We start from the raw sequence: 21222 nt of genomic DNA, 5'->3' as shown, positions 1-21222 counted from the left end.
ACCTCAGGCCAGTGGGAATGGCCAGTTTTATTTTTTATTTTTTTTATTTAATTAAATTTCCTTGCGGCGTCCGTTTGGTGGATTATCGTGAGGGATTTGACGTACTCGTGTATCGGCATCCATTAGTAGTTTGGGTGAAACTTCCCTCACCCGAGCATTGACTGACGCTCAAATAACACTGTTGTGGAGCTTCTGGGTTGGCCACACAGGGACCTTAGAAGACTAGGGCGTAAATGATAATAACGCGAGGTGCTACCTTGAGGCAGTACTAGGCAATGGAGTAGTATAAGAATACGGAGGCGGAACCAAACGGAATGCTCGATACTGAAGCGAAATCCAATCTGTTTTTAATTACAGCGTTGATCGACTGTGAGGCCTGCGACAATTTTCGACCGTCTTGCCTTACCTGAAGATGAAAGCTGTAAGACAATTGTCGTCAGAGCTACATCTCTAATTCAGAGAGTTAGTGTATAATAAGTATTACGTTTTCTTTCGCGTGTTGCCACTGTGGAAGAAGATAATGGAGGAAGGAACATTAGGATTTAGTGTCCTGTCGACGAAGAGGTCGTTAGAGACGGGAGCACTAGCTCAGATTGAGGAAGGGTGGGAAAGAGAATCGGCATTTACCCAGCATTTACGTGAGACGATTTACGGAAAGAACTGGTGACGAGTTGTCCGCTAAGCACTTGTGTCTGGGCTCAGAGGACGCAATGGAAGAAATATGACGATGCTTACTGAGATATTCCGACAGAGACGGTTTTCGTATGGAGGCTGTTGCATTAGTCTTTATGTTTTGTATTCTGAGATGTGGAGATCGCACGCAATACAGTTTTTCAATGTTGTAAAGATAATTTCACAGAAACAAGAGTAATTGGGTAACACACCAAGTAAATCATAACTACATTATTAGTCTGTAACGAACCACTGGAGACCATGGCTCCGTTACACGAAAATAGTGGGAACATATCTTTGAACTTCAAAATTTTGGAGGTGAATTTCGGCTTCTCCCTGCATATTTACAAGATATTGTAATAGTTTTCGACACTGGCTGACAACTATCGTACTCCTCCAAGTGGTTTTATGTATCACTATACGTGATTTGAATTTTCGTTTCGGATTTTTTGTAGTCGTTTAGGTACTCTTATGAGCAAAATATGACTGCTGCCGAATCATTTTCTCTTTTCACCGGCGGAGAACGAAATCAAATAAAAATCATGGATGTACACACTCTTGTTCTACGCAGTCTAGTAGTGCGAACGGAACTTCGGAAGCAGTTGTAACTCACTGAAGCAATAATCGTAAACATATTAACTACTCGGTGAAAATGAATGAAAGCGCGGGAGCATTTTGCCAGAGGTCTCCCAGTCGTTCAGAGAAAGCTGGAGTCACGAGTCACGTTTCGTGATCAGTGTGACTGTAGCGGCAAATTCGCCTGGGCCCGGAATACGGGAAAAAAGGCATTGTGTGCCAACCAGCAAGCAGTTACGCTTCACTGTGGTGGTGTTCGAACGACTTCACATGGGGTAGAGTCATTTAGAAACTGGAAGAGGGATGAAGAGCGACGGCTGTACCCCAGCAGTTTGATATTCCTCACAGCAGTGTTTCACGTGCATAGGGACCGTTCCGATGCACAGCCACTGCTGCCCGAAAGGAGAGGAAGTTGTCGGCCACGGTCAACAACAGCAGCAGGTGACCGCTACATTACACAATAAGCAAGATGGGACCCACGTCAAACAGTGGGTGAAGTTTCAACCACATTTAACAGGACTTTAAGGTACATAGTATCACGCTCATCACTGGCACGGCGGTTACATGACTGTGGTCCTTTTGACCAACGACCATTACGTTGTGTTCGGTTCAAATCCACATCTGCGGCACCATTTGCGAAGGTGTTCAGATCATAGACACTGGACCAACGAGAAGGGGGGCACATGTTCTTCTCGGGTGAGAGCAGATTTATTCTCAGTAGTGATTCTGGAGGTACTCTCATATGGCGAGAGGTGGGAACACGTAAAGCATCCAGAAACATTGTCAAATATGATCGTTTTGGTGGTCCAGGTGTTATGCTGTTGCATGACTGTATTGACCACGGTACTCTCACCAGTCAACGTTATTGGGACACTATACTTCTCCATGTGCGCCTATTCAGGGGCGCATTCGGTCTGTCTTCATTTTGACAATGCGCGACCGCTTCGAACAGCGCAGATGGAGCAGCTCTTAGGACGAGAGGATATTCGGGGCGATTGGCCTGGCCTGCCCCCCACCCCCCCCTTCACCTTAAATCCCTTTGAGTACGATTGAGATGTGTTAAGGAGACGCATTGCAACACGTCGAACTGCACCAATGTCTATCCAGCAGTTGGGGGAATGGAACGCCATACCACAAGAATTAATTATTAACCATATGCCCAGCATGCGAGCAGGTTTCAGAGCATGCAATGCCGTCCGCGTTTGTCACACACCCTGTTAAAGCCTATGTCCAGCCTTTTGTAACGTCCAGGGGCTATCATAATTCGTGGTGAATTCCGTGTAATTACTTACTGCCTTTTAATAAAAGTGCCATTACCGCTTGTCTCATTGCGTATGTCTTTCAATTACCTTTCGCACTGTACTGTAGCAGATCCTTCTATGTATGGTCCACGTTTGACCGAGCTCTGTCACATCATGCAGAAGTTACGTTTGTCCTTAAGTTTTGCACACCAATGTAGTTTAGATTTAGCAACAAATGGCTCTGGTTGCACTGGTCATTAGCCAGTTTCACCTGCTTGTACTGGCGTTCTTCAAAAAGATGGTGGTATTTGACGTTTGTGTGGTGGGGCACGACGCTAGGTAGGTTGGTAATGACGTTTTTTGTGTTTGAGGGGGGAGGGGCCGATTGCATGTGGGGGAGGGGCAACTATCCTCCCCTAGCCTTCGCCGGCATGTCATTCCTGCTGATAGTGTACAATTATTGTAAAGTAACGGTTTGCGGGGACCTGAACCGCAGTCCCGAGTCTCTCTTTCGGCGACGATTACACAACGAGGCCGTGCAAGTGCGGCGGGCGCGTGTGGCCAGAGGCCGTCTAACTTAATGGGTGGCGGAGGGCCCTGCATCGACCGGCGGCTGACCAGCCGCCGCCGGCCGGGTCGCGGGTTCGGTGGCGTGAGCGGCGCGCCGGGTCGATGCGAGCCGGACCACAGTGACGTCACGCGGGACTGGACTGCGATCAATACGACGGGACCAGCCAAGGCGGCGGCAGGGCGACACAGCAGGACCTCCCACCCCCTTCCCCCTCCCTCTCCTCCCCTTCCAAGAGTCGGCTTCCGCACAAAGAATTTCCTCTTCTGCGCTCTCCACGGCGAGGGAAAAGCACATATTAGATAGGACCTTAGATGTGCCTGTCTTGTGCTTTGTCGAGTTCATCAAAGCGTTCTGCACACTTGACTTCGACTTTCCACTAACTTCCCCTCCAGGTGAGGAGTAATGGTTCACCTCGTACGTGACATCCCTCGAACAATGGGTAATATATGACCCCGCCGAGTCACAATGGAAACATGTGGAATCAGGCGTTCTCAAGAGTTAGGTATTAGATACAATATTCTTCTTATCTGAACTGCTAAGAAATGAAGAGGTCATTCGGAAAACAGGCGAGGAAGGGATACGTGGAAAACTAGAAAAAGGGAAGAGATTATAGGACATGTATTAGGACGTCAAGGAATGGTACTAGTGGGAGCCGTAGAGGGCAAAAACTGTAGGGGAAGACAGAGACTGGAATATACGCAGCGCATAATCGAGGACGTTAGATTTAATCGCCACATTGTGATGAAGAGGTAAGCTCAGGAGAGGAACTTTTGGACTGTCAAAAAAGGTTCAAAGTCTGGTCTACAATAGAAGGCTGATATCAGCCTCGTCTCAGAGCAAATACTACTTGCATGCTTATGATCATCAACTGCACTTACGTGCAAAACTTACATTATCTGATCAAAAGTAACGCGAAACTGAGCAGTAGATGTCACGACAGGAGGAACGACACCCGTGTGAAGAGGGACTGGGAGTATTGTGTTGCCAGCAAGGAAGCAGAATGTGTTGGTCAGGAGAGCTGTGATTTCGAATGTAACCTAGTCACTGAATATCACCTTCGCAATAAATACATCAGGGTCATTTCAGTCCTTATAAAGACGTCCAAGTCCACTGATGGTGACATGACTGTGAAATGGAAATGCGAAGGAACAACCACACCTGACCACCAGGCAGACCTCATGTACTGGAGGACAGGGTTCATCGAGCATTGCAGAGGATGGTTGCAAAACATCGCATGAAATCAGAAGAAGCGACCACTTGTGAGTTGCAAAGTGTTAACAGCAGTCCAAATAGCACAATGACTGTTCATAGGGACTTAAAAAGATGTGGGGAACAGTGGTCGTGCAGCTCCTCATAAGCCACGCTCGAGGAGGTCTAAAGAGCGACGCAACTGGACAGGGGGAATGAGTGATTTGTAGTAATGAATCACGCTATACCCTATGGCAATTCGATGGAAGGATTTTGAATTTGGCGAATGCCTGGAGAAAGGTATTTGCAGTCATGTTTAGTGCGAGCAATGGAGAACGCAGTTGATGGTGTTACGGAATTGGAATTTTCCCGCGGTTAGGGTTTGGTGTCATTCTGCTTAATAAAATGCTACATTTGGAAGTATAAGAACACATTTTACAGTATTTTGTACTGCTTATAGTACAGGAACAACTCAGAGACGATGATTGTACGTATCAGCATGACAGTTCAACCACTAATGAAGCAGCATCTGTGAAGTTATGGTTGGCGGACAATAACATTCATGAACTGGACTGGCCTGCCCAAAGTACCGACCTGAACCCCCCTGGAACACATTTGGGATGAGTTAGAACGTCAGGATCGCTCTAGATCCCCGCTTCCAACATTACCTACTCTGGTTTCGTCTCTTTGGGAAAAATGGGCTGAGATTCCTCTGTAGTCATCCAGATACGCTGTTGAAAGTGTCACTAAGAGAGTTGAAACTGTCATATTGATATCCACTAATAGGTGCCCACATACTTTTCATCAGATTCTGTATTAACTTGAGTACTGCTGTAGAAACTGTCAGTACTGACCCATGTGTGTCACCAAGATCATTGTAGAGTTTACGGTTAAATCTCAATCTATCTAAAATCTAAACTCTTCTGCTTGGTATCTGAAGCTTTACTGGTCCTAAATTTTGAGGATCCCTCCTATAGTTCGTCCTGAATGAGACAAATACAAATGTCTGTGTTTATTTGTGTACATAGCTTAATAATGTACGTTATAAGAAGCAATCTGGCACGGACACCACAAGGCAGTGCACTGTAAGTACCTAAAACGTAAAAAACTTTCGGGTTCGTAAATGTTTCGTCACCGATTACTATGTCATTTCGGCCAGCAGCACCAGCACTGCATCTAGCTACACTTGGTCCACAACTTAATGTTCTTGTAAAACCTCCATCTGATGATGAGCCTGCAGTGGCTCGAAAACATGTTCGTGGTTGAATAAATCGTAAAAAAGCGACTGGTTGCTTATTTATCACCAGGTAAACACCAATTTAAATCACAGTCACAGTTCGTCATCCACAATAGATATACTGAAGATAAACTTCTCTTTCTAACATGGGACAAAAATCAGTTGGCTGATCACATGGCAGCAGCCTGCAAAAGGACATCACCTCTCCAACTAGCACAAAAATATAAAATTTTCTTTCCTCGAAAATGAACCTGAACAGTCACTTTTACCTCCAGTGGTTGACTATGGAGATGTTATCCTGCAAAGACGTTCCAAGGAAAGCTCTGAGCAGTTGGATCTTATATGGAACGCCCGTGTACAATAAGCCTATGCCGTAATTATTCTGGCTACTAGAGCCACTGCAGAGCCTTTTTTTGGGGGAGGAGGGGGGGGGGGGGTATAATATACTACGATCGTGGGGTTTGCAATGAAACTTTTGGCTCAAAGGGGCAGGGAATACATTACAGGTTAAGGCCACGACAGACATTAGCATATAGTTTCACCTGCTTTGCCAGGTAAACTTCAGATTGCACAATGGAACCAGGGATATGCCGATAATCATTGAAAGTCCAAGGTCAGCCAGTTTCCGCCCCGTTTTCCTTGTTTAACAATGTTTTGAAAACGATCAGAAAAACCAGATGTATCCTTTAAAAATTAGATTGTTGCTGAATACTGAAGCCATAACACCTTCACCATTGACTGTTGTTTGTGGCTGCTTCGACTGCAAACCTTACTGGACGGTCTGCTCCACAGAAGGGCACCTTATGTGCGTCCTGTACTGACAAGCGAGACCACCACATCCCTTACTGACGTTCTGTATGCCTCCCTAGAACGGACATCACTTACGGTACATGCCACCTACGTCCCGTGCCTGGCTTCTCTGCATCCATTTGGGCATTCATTTCGCTTTTGTGAGCTTTATTCTTGAGTTTTATAACGGGCAGTTAAATGAAAATGAAATAGATGGCGAAAAGTAGGTAAAATTTATTATTTAAAAAGTAATAGCCATAAGTTAACACATTTGTACCACTGGAGGGCAAGACGGTCAATGCCTTCATGGAAAAAGACTTGTGGTTGCCTACAGAAGAATGATTTTGCCCAGGCGTGGACCTCTTTGTCCGTAGCAAATCTACGGCCGCAAGTATCTTTCTTCAGTGCACAAAGAAATGCGAAATCGCATGAGGAGAGATCGGGACTGTATGGAGGACGGCAAGGGCTTTCCAGCCAAAATTTTGCAGCGTAGTCGAAACAACCTTGGCAGCATGCGGCCTGCCCTCATCCTCCTTACAGTCGCGATCTCTCCCCATGCGATTTCCATAGTGTTGGTACACTGAAGGAAGATATTCGTGGCCGTAGATTTGCTTTGGAAAATGAGGTCCACGCCTGAGCACAAGCACGGTTCTGTGGGCACCAAAAACATTTTAACATGAAGGTATTGACCACGTCGCCTCTCAATGAGATAAATTTATTTAGAGTTTCGGAGATTATTTTTGGAATAATAAACAATTTACATATTTTTTCCATCTGTCTCGTTTTCATTTGACTACACGTTACAAACGAAAGATCCAGACAACGAAAGGTTCTGGTATCTGATCTAACGCCGCCACTCGCTGAAAGTGTTCGGAATTATAACCCAAAAAAAGTTGTTCATACCCCATACACAAATGTAGCAGCAGGAAGACGGCACACTACATTTCGGCCCAAGCGACATGAAGGTTTCCAGCATATCAAGAAGCATTTCCTTTTCTTCACTTTTCTTTACGTTGTATGGTGACTAATACGGGGTTACAAAGACACAACGGTGCTTCACTGACAATGTCTTCTTACTCTAGTAAAAAAGTGTGAGTTAATGTGGAAAACGTGATTTGAGCAGTCTCACAACGGAAGTGAACACAGACATCTCACCGAAATCGATCCACCATATTAAACCTTCGAAGATTCTAACAGTCCCTAACGCCGACGACATTTCATCATAATTATGTACATTGCTACATTCAAGAAGTCTTGAAGTGGCTGTGACCGTTGGCGAGTGTTGGTCGCTGTTGCGAGCGACAACATTGGTTTCCTGGCTTTCGGAGGACGGGAGTCGTTCTCGCGCCTGGAGAGAAGTGTCCGGATTTTGGTTAATCTGGCGAAGGGGTAGTAGTGCCCTGGCCTGGTTCAAAGGAGAGTGTTTTCCATGGAATACGCTTTGGAAACCGAACTCCTCAAAGTGCCGGCATGCAGCAGCACTTTACAGTAGAGCTGCGAACGTTAGTTGGAAATAGCCAATATCAGCGCCTACTTGCTGCCCTGGAGACTGAACGGCCCTAAGGCCAGCATGTCAGAATAACTTCGTACAGCTGGTAGCAACTCGTGAAGTCAGGAGTTGGTCGGCAGGCCTGGTCGGGTGCTGGTGGATTTTCGAGTCCTCTGGGGCGCAGGCGGTATGGTGGTCTCTGCTTCGGAACTGCAGTCAGGGATCATTGCTTTTCTCTCGGCGTGGAAAATTTTGGAATGCGTTCTGAAGTGCGTTCCCATGCGTCGGGGTGGGAAGGGTGTCTGTTTTCAAGGTGGCTGTTACTGTTTAGTGAGCGTACACGGACAATTTACGAAGAGGTCGCGTGACAGAGCTTGGAACCCCTAGCTAACTGATGTGTTCACTGAACGAAATGGGCTTGACGAGGATTATTAGACGCGCATAAACTGTGTTTCGCTTCTATGAGAATTCGAACAGTGGATTTCTGGTGTATGTCCTTATTCCAATTAACCTTCTACTGTGATCTTGTATTGTTTACAGGAGATGGTAGACCTTGTTGGTGGCGGTTGGGGTTGTTTGGGGGAGGAGACCAGACAGCGAGGTCATCGGTCTCATCGGATTAGGGAAGGACGGGGAAGGAAGTCGGCCGCGCTCTTTCAGAGGAACCACCCCGGCATTTGCCTGGAGCGATATAGGGAAATCACGGAAAGCCTATATCAGGATGGCTGGACGCGGGATTGAACCGTCGTCCTCCCGAATGCGAGTCCAGTGTGCTAGCCACTGCGCCACCTCGCTCGGTGTTGGTGGCGGTGTAGAGCAGTGTTAATACTGACATGTAGGAAGGACGACGGACGACACCTCTAACAGCATCGAAGGTTTTTGTAGGGGATTTGGGGGGGGGGGGGCGTAGTGGCCACTCAGAGAGAAATTCAGTTTTCACCAAACCATGACAGAAGCTTACCATTTAAACGTTTTGAATCTATATTTTATAAGACATCAAACCAAATATATTAATTGAAAAAGTAATATATTGGAGCTACAGCCATTTTTCTGAAGACTTATGTACTGCTCAATTTTCCACGCCTACGCGGGTGGTACCGTGGCCAGTGCCATCGCAACAGGATCCGATGTTTCTCTGTTCTGATTTCTGGGCACGTTTTCTAGATATCTTCACGCCCTAGCAGCTGAAAGAATACCATGCGACTGCAGCACACCGTTTTGAATCTGACTTTTGTATTAGGCTAAATATAACAGAATAGAGACAGTTTTAAATACTATAACGTTATTAATTCAGAATTGTTATAAAGGGATAGAATGGCTTACATATATAAAAGGATGTAGAAGTCAGTGTGATGTTTAATATTCTGCGTGACATATGGAAGTAACTATTACTGGGGTGAACACCTTAGCCACTTTTCCCGACGAGTAGTGTGGCCACTTTTGCAGATCGGTCGCCATGTCGGCATTAGCAATGCACAGGAGAAACTATCATATTGAAATAAATAAAAGGAACTACATTTGTAGGCCGAAAGTCGTTATTTAAACACTGATATTATTCAAATTATTACTCTTCATACAAGTGAGATTGGTTCAAATGGCTCTGAGCACTATGCGACTTAACTTCTGACGTCATCAGTCCCCTAGAACTTAGAACTAATTACACCTAACTAACCTAAGGACATCACACACATCCATGCCCGAGGCAGTATTCGAACCTGCGACCGGGGCGGTCGCTCGGCTCCAGACTGTAGCGCCTAGAACCGCACGGTCACTCAGGCCGGCTACAAATGAGACCACAAGATTAATATACATGACCTATCTTACGTCCGATGTCTCAAAAACAAAAAAAACAAAAATTATTAAAAATAAAGGAAAAGCTTCCTCTGTCAATCTCGACTACAACAATGACGATGAATATTAAAACTCGTTTGGCCATTTCTCGGCAAGTCACAGGCTGTTCAGATTAAAAGATATCCAATGGCCACTTCTCCCGTCGTGACCAAATTACATCTTCCCCTACCGATCTTACTATTAATTGATAACATACATAAATTAGTACATTGTGTTAATTAATAACAGCAACTGCATTATGAGGCACGATCACAAATGTTTATTAAAAGTGTTGAAAGTCATTTTTCTTTCTTAATTGATAACATACATAAATTAGTACATTGTGTTAATTAATAACGTAATTGCATTATGAGGCACGATCGCAAATGTTTATTAAAAGTGTTGAAAGTCATTTTTCTTTCTTAATTGATAACATACATAAATTAGTACGTTACGTTAATTAATAACAGTATTTGCAATATGAGGCACGATCACAAATGTTTACTAAATTTTTTGAATGTTATTTTTCTTTCACTCAGTGCGTTGTATTACAAAGGTCTTAATTTGATTTCATATTACTTGCTGCAAACATGTAGCACATTTGAAGCCGACCGCCTGCGTAACGCACATTCACGAATGCAGGTTTCTTCCGTTTGACAGCAGCTGACCCGTGCTATTTGCACACACTTGTGAGTTGTCAGCATTCGAAAACAAACAACAAAATATTCCCCCTCTCATTTCTATTCACCCCGACGTAAGCTCGCGGCCGAATTCACCAACGTCAATTAAAGTCAAGCTCATCTTAAAATATTAGTGTCTCTGTAAGTATTTTTGTTTGATACTGAGGAAGGAAAATACTCTCTTAACGTTTTTGGATTCTGCTATTAGCTGCTAGAAGCATATTATTATACACTGAAGCGCCAAAGAAACTGGTATAGGCATGCGTATTCAAATACAGAGAAAACTTAACGTCGCAGAAGACACCACACACAACACGGAAAATTTCAGGCTACTGATCAATACTGCAAAACTTCCTGTCCAACAACGACATTCACAACGTAGGATTGTGATGACAGACCATGGATCAACGCATGAAGACGTTACGTAAAGATAAAAAGAATAAAGTTGCACCATTGTCTGAGGTCTATAACTGGCGAAATTCTGTAATAAATAATACCGTTACGTAGAATGGCAGAGAAAATATATTTGTGGTAAGTTCTATTGGACCAAACTGCTGAGGTCATCGGTCCCTAGGCTTACACACTACTTAATCTAACTTAACCTAACTTGCACTAAAGACAACACACACAACCATGCCCAAGGGAGGACTCGAACCTCCGACGGGGGAAGCCGCGTGAGCCGTGGCGAGGCGTCTAGACCGCAAGGCTACCCCGCGCGGCTGAAAATAAATGAAAGAGCCACGGTAATGACGAAATGTAGCTGAGTATGTGTGTTTGCAGATGATACTGAAGCTGAGTCCAGAGGAAGGCATATATGAAAAGCTTTGACATGGTCTTGTGAACGATTCTCATTGTAACGGAAAGAATAAAAGGTATCCAGAATGATATTTTCACTCTGCAGCGGAGTGTGCGCTGATATGAAACTTCCTGGCAGATTAAAACTGTGTGCCCGACCGAGTCTCGAACTCGGGACCTTTGCCTTTCGCGGGCAAGTGCTCTACCATCTGAGCTACCGAAGCACGACTCACGCCCCGTCCTCACAGCTTTACTTCTGCCAGTACCTCGTCTCCTACCTTCCAAACTTAACAGAAGGTTCGCAGGAGAGCTTCTGTTAAGTTTGGAAGGTAGGAGACGAGGTACTGGCAGAAGTAAAGCTGTGAGGACGGGACGTGAGTCGTGCTTCGGTAGCTCAGATGGTAGAGCACTTGCCCGCGAAAGGCAAAGGTCCCGAGTTCGAGTCTCGGTCGGGCACACAGTTTCAATAAAAAGTATATTATAATGTCCACATCTAAGTCCAGCAAACACAGTGCACTTTAATGATGTTTCACAAATATTTCAAACGGGTCAGATGTTTCAGTTATACAAGTGCCCTTTCACCTAGTGATAACAGTGTCATGCAGTATAACGGAGAAAGGAAACAAGCAGAAAATAAATATTTCGGAAGCCTACAACTACTGGAGAACTCATCATTTACAAGACCAAAAACAATGAAAGCGTATTCTTCCCTTGTGTGACCAGTCGCCACATTTGTGTCGTGACACAAGCAACAAATAAAAATAAGAATAAGAGTACTAGTAATAATAATAATAATTATTATTATTATTTAAGAAATGAGTTTCGGTTAGAAAACAAGGGCGTCAGTGCAGCAGTACAGATGACCTTGACTCAGACCACCCAAAGTGAAATTCTGAGGAAACGTTTGAGACGCCTTCAAAATCAGGACAATTGTGAGATTAGTAGATGGGCTGTCGCCTTACGTTTTAACTGTGATCTCGAGAAAGTCATACACGAATAGCACTAAGACCTGCCTAATAGAAAAGTAAAAATGGAGACACAATGGATAGGAGCTATGATCTGACAACTCTAGCCTAGCTTTCACAGATGATGTTGCAATCTTCCTCGACTGCCTAGGCACAGCCACTAAACAAATCAATGAACACAAAACTCAAGCGGCCGAGGCGGGCTTCCGGATATCCTTCGGGAAAACAAATTTTGTAACACCAAGTCGGCGCCTAGAGAGCCAGATGTTGATCACAAAAAAATCAGGCGGGCTGAAACGTTGAAGCAGGAAAGTAGACAAGAATTAAACATCAATGAAAAAGCAGTCTTCAGATGTAGGATGTGGCATAACAGCTGACTAGTGCTATTTGCAACACAAAATTCACGTATTTAAGGCACGCTCAGTCATTATTGTGAAGTCATTCGACCAGAGGCAGCACAGTGTGTCACGTTCAGTAGGAACTGTTGGAACTAGAAGAAGACATAGGCCCCATAAGAGAGAGTGGTTAGTTAAGAAGACGCCACAGCAACGAACTGTACTTTCATGTGGAGAAAGTGCAGACACCACGCGAAAAAGGAAGAGTGCTTTCTGCGGAAACAAAACGAATGGGCATGAATAGACTGACCATGCAGATTTGTACCCATTTCCTGTGGAAAAAAACAACAAAGTGGCCTTGGTTCCGTGGGAGCTTCAGGAAGTGCGAAACACAAACGAGAATATCAGGAACGTGATTTTACCATAAAGAAACTTAGATCACGTCAGCATTTCCGAGAAAGTTGAAAACTGTCGTGATATGGTCTGAGGAAATAAAAGAGTCTTACAGAAAATGAACTGGGAGAACTGTGTGCGAGTTAAAGTTAAAAGACTGACAACTCTGAAATAACGGCAGAAATGAAACAAGATGAATAATTTAAGAGCTATTTGAGCTCGAATCCTGCGAAATATTAATTGGCCTACTAGAGAGACAGATGGATTGAGAATAAGATATGAGACTGAATTACAAACACCTGCCAACGAACATAATTATAGATACATGTATTAACTCGTAGAAAACGCATTGAATGGCACACACTGGGGTGACAACATTCATGGGGTACCTCCTAATATCGTTTCGGACCTCCTTTTCCCCGGTGTAGTGCAGCAACTCGACATGGCATGGACTCAACATGTCGTTAGAAGTCCCCTGCAGAAATATTGAGCCATGCTGCCTCTACAGCAGTCCATAATTGTGAAACTGTTGCCAGTGCAGGATTTTATGCACGATCTGACCTCTGGATTATGTTCTATAAATGTTCTGTGGGATTAATGTCGAGCGATGTGGGTGGCCAATCATTCGCTGTCATCCATTGTCCAGTACGTTTTTCAAACCAATCGCAAATATCTGTGGTCCAGTGGCGCAGTATCATTCATAAAAATTCCATTGTTGAAAAGCTGCAAATGGTCTCCAAGTAGCCGAACATAAACATTTCCAGTGTATGATGGTTCAGTTGGACCATACGACCTTGTCCATTCCATGTAAACACAGCCAACACTATTATGGTGCCATCACCAACTTGCACAGTGCCTTGTTGACAACTTGGCTCCATGGCTTCGTATGGGCTGCACCACACTCGAGCCCTAATATCAGCTCTTAGCAACTGAAATCGGGAGTCATCTATCGACCCACGGCACGATTTTCCAATTGTCTAGTGTGCAAGCGATATGGTCACGATCACAAGAGAGGCGCTGCAGGCGATGTGCTGTGAGCAAAGGCGCTCCTGTCGGTCGTCTGCTGCCACAGTCCATTAACGCCAGATTTCGCCACACTCTTGTAACGGATACGTTCGTCGTACGTTCCACATTGATTTCTGCAGTTATTTCGCGTAGTGTTGCTTGTCTGTTAGCAATGATAACTCTAAGCGAACGCAGATGCTCTCGGTCGTTAAGCGGAGGCCTTTGGCCACTGTTGTCCGTTGTGAGAGGTAATATTTGAAATTTGGTATTCTCGGCACACTCTTGACACTGTGGATCTCGGAATATTGAATTTCCTAACGATTTCCGAAATGGAATGTCCCATGCATCCAGCTCCAACTACCATACCGTGTTCAAAGTGTGTTGATTCCTGTCGTGAAGCCGCAATCACGTCGGAATGCTTTTCACGTAAATCACCTGAGTACAAATGACAACTCCGTCAGTTCACCATCTCCTGTATGTGTGCGTGTTGCTATCCCTCGACTTTTGTGCTCTCAGTGTATGCCGGGAGGCCTAAGAGAATCGTGCGGTTCTAGGCGCTACAGTCTGGAACCGCGTAACCGCTACGGTCGCAGGTTCGAATCCTGCCTCGGGCATGGATGTGCGTGTTTTCCTTAAGTTAGTTAGGTTTAAGTAGTTCTAAGTTCTAGCGGACTTATGACCTCAGCAGTTGAGTCCCATATTGCTCAGAGCCATTTGAACCTAAGAGAATAATTACAGACCGGCGGACAAGGGTGAAATGGAATGAAATTTTCATTCTACAGCGGAGTGTGCGCTGACATGAAACTTCCTGGCAGATTAAAACTTTGCCTTTCGCGGGCAAGTGCTCTACCAACTGAGCCACCCAAGCACGGCTCACGCCACGTCCTCACAGCTTAAGGGTGAAATGGCTGGATAATATGTGCTGACAACCACAAAATGTACATTCGAGGATGCATTAGAAAGGTAGACAAGTTGTAACTGGAGGAGGTGATACAGTATTTAAGGCACTGAGCCCGTATCTAGGAGACCCCATATATTCAACTTGAGTGAGGTTTTCTGGGGCTTCGGTAAGTAATACATGGATAATGCCAGGATGATTGCTTGGATTCTACCACTGCTGTAGTCCAGATGTCCTTCGTCCCGTGACGTGATGCTTAACTTTGGGGTTGTCTTCCTTTAACAGATACGTATGGAGAGAGGCTAAGGTCCAAAAAGGTCTGACGTGGCAAACAAGAAATTAAGTCTGCACCATGGACACCCTCTTTTATGTAATTACTAAAGAAGCCCTTATCAAAATTCTGATTACTGGAGCAGGCGGGCACGAACTCGATAATTCATAAAATTCAGAGGAAGGATACACTAACCCCTTACCCGAATATGACTACTTGACCTTTAGCTAGAAGAGCGGGTACACGTACCTAGGCAGACATTATTGCTACAGATTGGAGAAGAATAAAAAACGGGTGTTACATCCGGATAAATACTGTTACCTGTGGTTCCATACCAGAAACAGACAAGAAAAGCGAAGCAAAACACGTATTAATCCAGAACAGAACTGTACCTGGCAAAATGATGAAATGTACTTATCACACTGTGTTTTGCACAAAGCTAAAAAGTCATACCTTAAAAATATCACTGTATTACTTGGAAGTAAATAAACTTACTTCTTTTAAACACTTGTCAGAGTATTAAGATAAAATTTACTTTTTTTAAAAAAGTATATTAGGCCAGTGCTGCAACACTTCTACAACATGGCTCACAGACGTGTTGCGGGGAGTGGATATTAGAAAAATCACCAATCTGTCTCTAGCTGTGGAGTTTGGCTACTGGTGATAAGGGCAGTTTTGGACAAGTTATAGAGTTTTGGCGGTGAAATGATAAAAGTTGCGAATTTCTTTTGAGACGACTGAAAATCGTAGTGCCGGCCGGTGTGGCCGTGCGGTTAAAGGCGCTTCAGTCTGGAACCGCGTGACCGCTACGGTCGCAGGTTCGAATCCTGCCTCGGGCATGGATGTGTGTGATGTCCTTAGGATAGTTAGGTTTAATTAGTTCTAAGTTCTAGGCGACTGATGACCTCAGAAGTTAAGTCGCATAGTGCTCAGAGCCATTTGAACCATTGAAAATCGTACTAGCAAACCGTACTTGCTTGTGTTATGTCTTGAAGACTAGTTCGCTGCACCTTTCCACGCAAGTTTATCCTGTGCAAGCCTCTTCATCTCTGCGTAACTACAGCAGCCTACATTTATTCCGCTCTGCTTCCTACAGTGAAACATACGACTCCGTGTACAATTTTTACTTTTTACCCCTACCTCCCAGACACACACACACACTTCTCTTTTCTAAACTTACGATATCGTGATGACTCGGGATGTGCTCTATCAGCCAACTACTAAAAAGTCAAATTGTGATACAAATTTTTCTCCTAAATTCGAATCTTCAACATTTTTCTGTAGAACCACATTTTAAAAGCATCTATACTCTTCTGGCGATCTGAAGTTTTCCCGGCGTATTTCAAATTTGAGCAGTTCTCGGGTAGCCGACCGGGTAGCGTCGTAATTTCTCCATAATATTTCGGCAGACGTACACGCTGCCATCTTCAGGTGGTTCCTGATCAATGCTGCGCTGTTCCTCTCGGCGCAGCAATTCTGCTCGAAGGCTGCGATCAGGAGAGCCTTCCAACAGAACTGCAACACCTCGAGACAACATTTCGGTAAAACGGGTACAACCAGAAGCAAATAAGACACGCACTCAGACAGACTGCGCCAAGAGAACAAGAAGAAGAAACAGAAGAACACAAGTCATCTGCGTGCATTCCGTTTGTCGGAAACACAGCAAGAAAAATCAGTAGAATCCTGGGGAAACACAATGCGAAATGTGTATTCCGACCCCCTGCAAAAGCCTTGACTGTACAGGGTTCAGTGAAAGATAACCTAGGCCTTCGAAAACCAGGCGCTTATCAAATTCCCTGTCAGTGCGGAAAATCATACATTGGGGAGACAGTCCGCACTGTAGAAGAGAGGTGCCGCGAACACAAGCGCCATATCGAATTACGCCAGGTCACTAAATCAGCTGTGGCTGACAATTGTATAAAGACTGGCCATACTATGGACTATGAAAAAACAAAAATACTCTGTCAATCCTCCTACTTCTGGGACTGCATTACTAAAGAGGCCATCGAGATCCGACTACAGGACGCTCTACTTAATAAAGACAGCAGGCTTGGAACCCTGCACTCAGCCTGGAGAGAAAGATGCGGTCCCTGAGATCGAGGACCGTCCCAGACGGCGGCAGCAGGGAGACTGCTCCAGTAGCCGCCGCGCCGGCCGCACCGAAGACACCAGGAGAGGAACGGTGGAGGGGGTAACGGCTAGTATATATAGGGCGCCGAGAGGAACAGCACAGCATTCGTCAGGAACCACCTGAAGATGGCAGCGTGTACGTCTGCCGAAATATTGTGAAGAAATTACGACGCTACCCGGTCGGATACCCGAGAACTGTTCAAATATACTCTTCTTGTCTGAAATGTTTATCGTCCACGTTGATCATTAGAACATTTCAAAAGCTACGCTCTTACTTACCAGTCCTAAATTTATTGTTGACGTTGAAGGCATATGGGTATATTGAAATAACGTAAAAATAAAAACGTATTTTCTATGAAAGTAGTCACTTTATCCATAAATGGCACGCTATAAAAAAGAAATAATTACAAAAGACTGTAAACATTTACAGAAATCATAGCTACACGCTGCTGATGTGTAAAGCAAAGCACTGAAGTCCGTTACTGTAGCGTCATAACACATTGTACAAAGCGTCTAACAAAAATACATTTCTCAGTCATTAAGACAGTAGTGAGGTGAGACCCGTAGCTACGTAGGCCGCCAGACCGCTAGCGGCGGTGCGCACCGGTAGTAGAGTTCGCACAGTCACGACGAGGCGTACTCGTTGTACACGAGCTCGAGTATCTTCATGCGCAGGAGCAGCTTCCGCGAGTAGTTCATGTTCCTCATGTAGGGCAGCAGCGACTTGAAGAAGAGCAGCTCGTCGCTGTCCACGTCCTGGATCTCGCGTTCGGTGAGCGAGAGCGCCTTGGTCTCGGCCGAGGCGTCGGCGCACGCGTCGCTCTCGAGGTGGTGTCGGCGGCGCGAAGAGCGCTTGTGCGGTGGCAGCATGAACGAGACGGGCGCGTGCGCGATCGTGTCGCTGAACGAGGTGCTCTCCGACAGGTCGGGGAAGTGCGGCAGCGCGGGGAACTCCGTCTTGATGTGGCGCCGCTTCGCCTCGCTCTTGAGCGTCTCCTCGTCCGCGTCGTACTGCGAGCTGTCCACCGTCGCCTGCTTACTGTCCTCGCAGAACAACTGCTGCTCCAGACTGCGCGGCCGGTACTTGCTGCCGATGGTCCGCTTCGTGAAGCTCATCAGGTGGAAGAAGGGCCAGTTGGACGTCGCCTCCGTCGTCGAGCCCTCGCCACCCGTGTGCGACACCTTAGCGAGCTCGCACCGGTAGTAGTCCTTCAGGCTCTTCCATCTCTTCTTCACCGCCGTGCCTGCAAACAGAACACACAATTAATGGCACATTCCGTGGACGTGTTAAAAACGAAACAAACATAAGGACTCTGTCCAACTCAAGTTGTACACCGAGGGAAATGCAATGACCGAACGCAACCACACATACTCCAGTATTTCCAGGCTTGTGAGATTTGATAATTCAGGGATTTGATAATTCAGATTTAATTGTATGCAAGCTTATTATCAATAAAGATAAACGCCATTTTCACACTCGCCTTAGATTGTTTGCAGATGATGCTGTCATTTTTATCGTCTAGTAAAGTCATCGGAAGATCAAAACAAATTGCAAAACGATTTAGAAAAGATATCTGTATTGTGCGAAAATTGGCATTTGGCCCTAAATAATGAAAAGTGTGAGAGGACATCCATATGAGTGCTGAAAGAAATCAACTATACTTCGGTTATACAGAAGAATGCTGAAGATTAGATGGGTAGATCACATAACTAATGAAGAGGTATTGAATAGAATTGGAGAGAAGAGAAATTTGTGGCACAACTTGACTAGAAGAAGGGATCGGTTGGTAGGGCATATTCTGAGGCATCAAGGGATCACCAGTTTGATATTGGTGGCCAGCGTGGGAGGGGGGGGGGGGGTAAAAATCGTAGAGGGAGACCAAGAGATGGATACACTAAACAGATTCAGAAGGATGTAGGTTGCAGTAGGTACTGGGAGATGAACAAGCCTGCACAGGATTGAGTAGCATGGAGCAAACCAGTCTCTGGACTGAAGAACACACGATAAATCAGTCAAATATAGAGGCCCTAAAATCATCTAAATACCTAGGAATCATAATTACAAATAACTTAAACTGAAAACAATACACAGAAAATGTTGTGAGAAAGGCGAACCAAAGACTGCGATTTATTAGCTTGGTTCAAACGGCTCTGAGCACTATGGGACTTAACTTCTGAGGTCATCAGTCCCCTAGAACTTAGAACTATTTAAACCTAACTAACCTAAGGACATCACACACATCCATGCCCGAGGCAGGATTCGAACCTGCGACCGTAGCGGTCGCGCGTTTCAAGACTGTAGCGCCTAGAACCGCTCGGCCACCCCGGCCGGCTGCGATTTATTGGCAGGAGCCTTAGAAGATTCAACAGACCTACTAAATAAACTGCCTACGCTACCATTGTCCGTCGTAGTGTGAAGGTGGTTCGATGAACCCTCTTCCAGTCACTTAAGTGTGATTTGCGGAGTATCCATGTAGATGTAGACCTAGATGAAGAATGATGTGAGTTCGAGTACTGAGTGTGTCTATCGTTACTGATACACTTCACGCGGAGACCGCAGAGCAGCGTGCCCGGAGGACGTGCACATGCAGCTTACCACCATCTTTCGAATTTTGAGAAAGGTTGAACCATTGGCATGGGGGAACCGCAGAGCAGCGTGCCCGGAGGACGTGCACATGCAGCTTACCACCATCTTTCGAATTTTGAGAAAGGTTGAACCATTGGCATGGGGGAACTTGGAGCTTCATACCAACACATTGCACGGACTGTTGGCTATAGTGCAATGACAGCAGAACGAGATGGAATCAGGACAACACTGCACCACAAGAAATCGTAGGATTGTTCTGCTGACTCCAGTGATCAGACCGCTGACAATAGCTGAAACCGGGGCAGAGATAACAGGGAGTACCACGGAAAATATTACAGGGGGCTGAGTTAAGATCTCGTTTACCGCTGACACCATGCCAGAGTCAACACAGACTTACACGGTAAATAGCCAGAGTCAACTAGAACACTGTGGCATTGTGTTGTTTTCGGCGATGGGGTCAAATAGACGTCAGTGTGTCCGTGAACGAACTGGTGAAAGTTCACTGGAGGTAGTGATTTCTCGAGAAGCATACAACTCCGAGAATCACGGTGTGGGGAGCTATTGTATATGACACTAGGATGGATTTGGCATTTGTTCAAGGGAGACTCAATGTTCGTCAGAATGGAACAAGAATGGTGAACCCTGTTGATCAAACGTAAATTTATAAAAAAAAAAATTAAAAACTGTCTGCTATTTTCAATATATTGTCTCAAACATATTCAAAATTAAAAATTCTTTTTAGTACAAAGTAACGACAAGTTTCGCTTGCTTAACTACCATCTTCAGATCTGAGAATAGGCAAACCAAAGGAAAAATTGCCGTAAGTAAACAATTAAGTAAAAATGCTTATTTTAAAAATTGATAGGAAATTAACATACCACATGTAATATTATAAATGCACTAGCAATGTACAACACCGTTGCATCGTCCATAAAATTCTTATTTTATATCTTATTTTACATTTCATTATCTGCTTACGAACGTTTGCTCCTATTCTGAATATATCTGATATATTCAGTAAACCCTGTTGTCATACCCTTCGGGGTCGCGTTACTATTTGGTATATTTCAGCAGGATAATGCAAACTGTGTCGACACTATGAACGCCTTGAGCTTTGTACAGATCCTTAACTGGCCGGCCCGTACCCTGTACCTGGTGCTCACAGAGCATGTCTCGGATGCGATGGAAAAACTATTGTTTCATACCAGCTTCTAGCCAGCAATCTTTATTCACAGACGCAGCCTGTGTTTCATACAAGACAAGAAGTTCCTCAAGATGATCTTTGAAGGCTGTTGTCTTGCATGCACAACGAATACAAGAGCGTATTCGTGCCCGTGGGGTCACAGCTCGTGCTGATGGTGATGGACATCATTTCTCGATGAAATGAATGTTTAATCATTTAATACCCATCACGTCATGAACAATTTTACAAACTTCGATAAATATCTCACTTGTTGTGTATGTTGTAACACTTACTATTTCCGTCTGTACTGTATTCATTAAAGATACAATGAGGGAAGTAAAGGATTATTTCTATCTTGGAGTTGTTTGTTTAAGTCAGGATGGTCGG

The 21222-nt window shown here is 44.9% G+C and overlaps 2 protein-coding genes across 2 annotated transcripts in view; both read right to left on the bottom strand.

Moving 5' to 3' along the window:
• Nucleotides 1-21222, bottom strand: part of LOC124594157 (forkhead box protein J1.2-like) — a 281291-nt gene that overhangs the window by 138777 nt on the left and 121292 nt on the right. The gene's annotated exons all lie outside the window — the stretch shown is intronic.
• Nucleotides 17420-21222, bottom strand: part of LOC124595242 — a 34079-nt gene continuing 30276 nt past the window's right edge. The window contains exon 2 of the mRNA XM_047133904.1: nt 17420-18309. Within this exon, the coding sequence (XP_046989860.1) occupies nt 17690-18309 (620 nt within the window). The 3' untranslated portion in view covers nt 17420-17689. The remainder of the gene's footprint in view (nt 18310-21222) is intronic.

This window comes from Schistocerca americana, chromosome 2 (genome assembly GCF_021461395.2).
Source record: "Schistocerca americana isolate TAMUIC-IGC-003095 chromosome 2, iqSchAmer2.1, whole genome shotgun sequence".
Lineage (NCBI taxonomy): Eukaryota > Metazoa > Arthropoda > Insecta > Orthoptera > Acrididae > Schistocerca > Schistocerca americana.
Note: the sequence above shows the minus strand (reverse complement) of the source record. Positions and strands in the feature narration are given on the sequence as shown.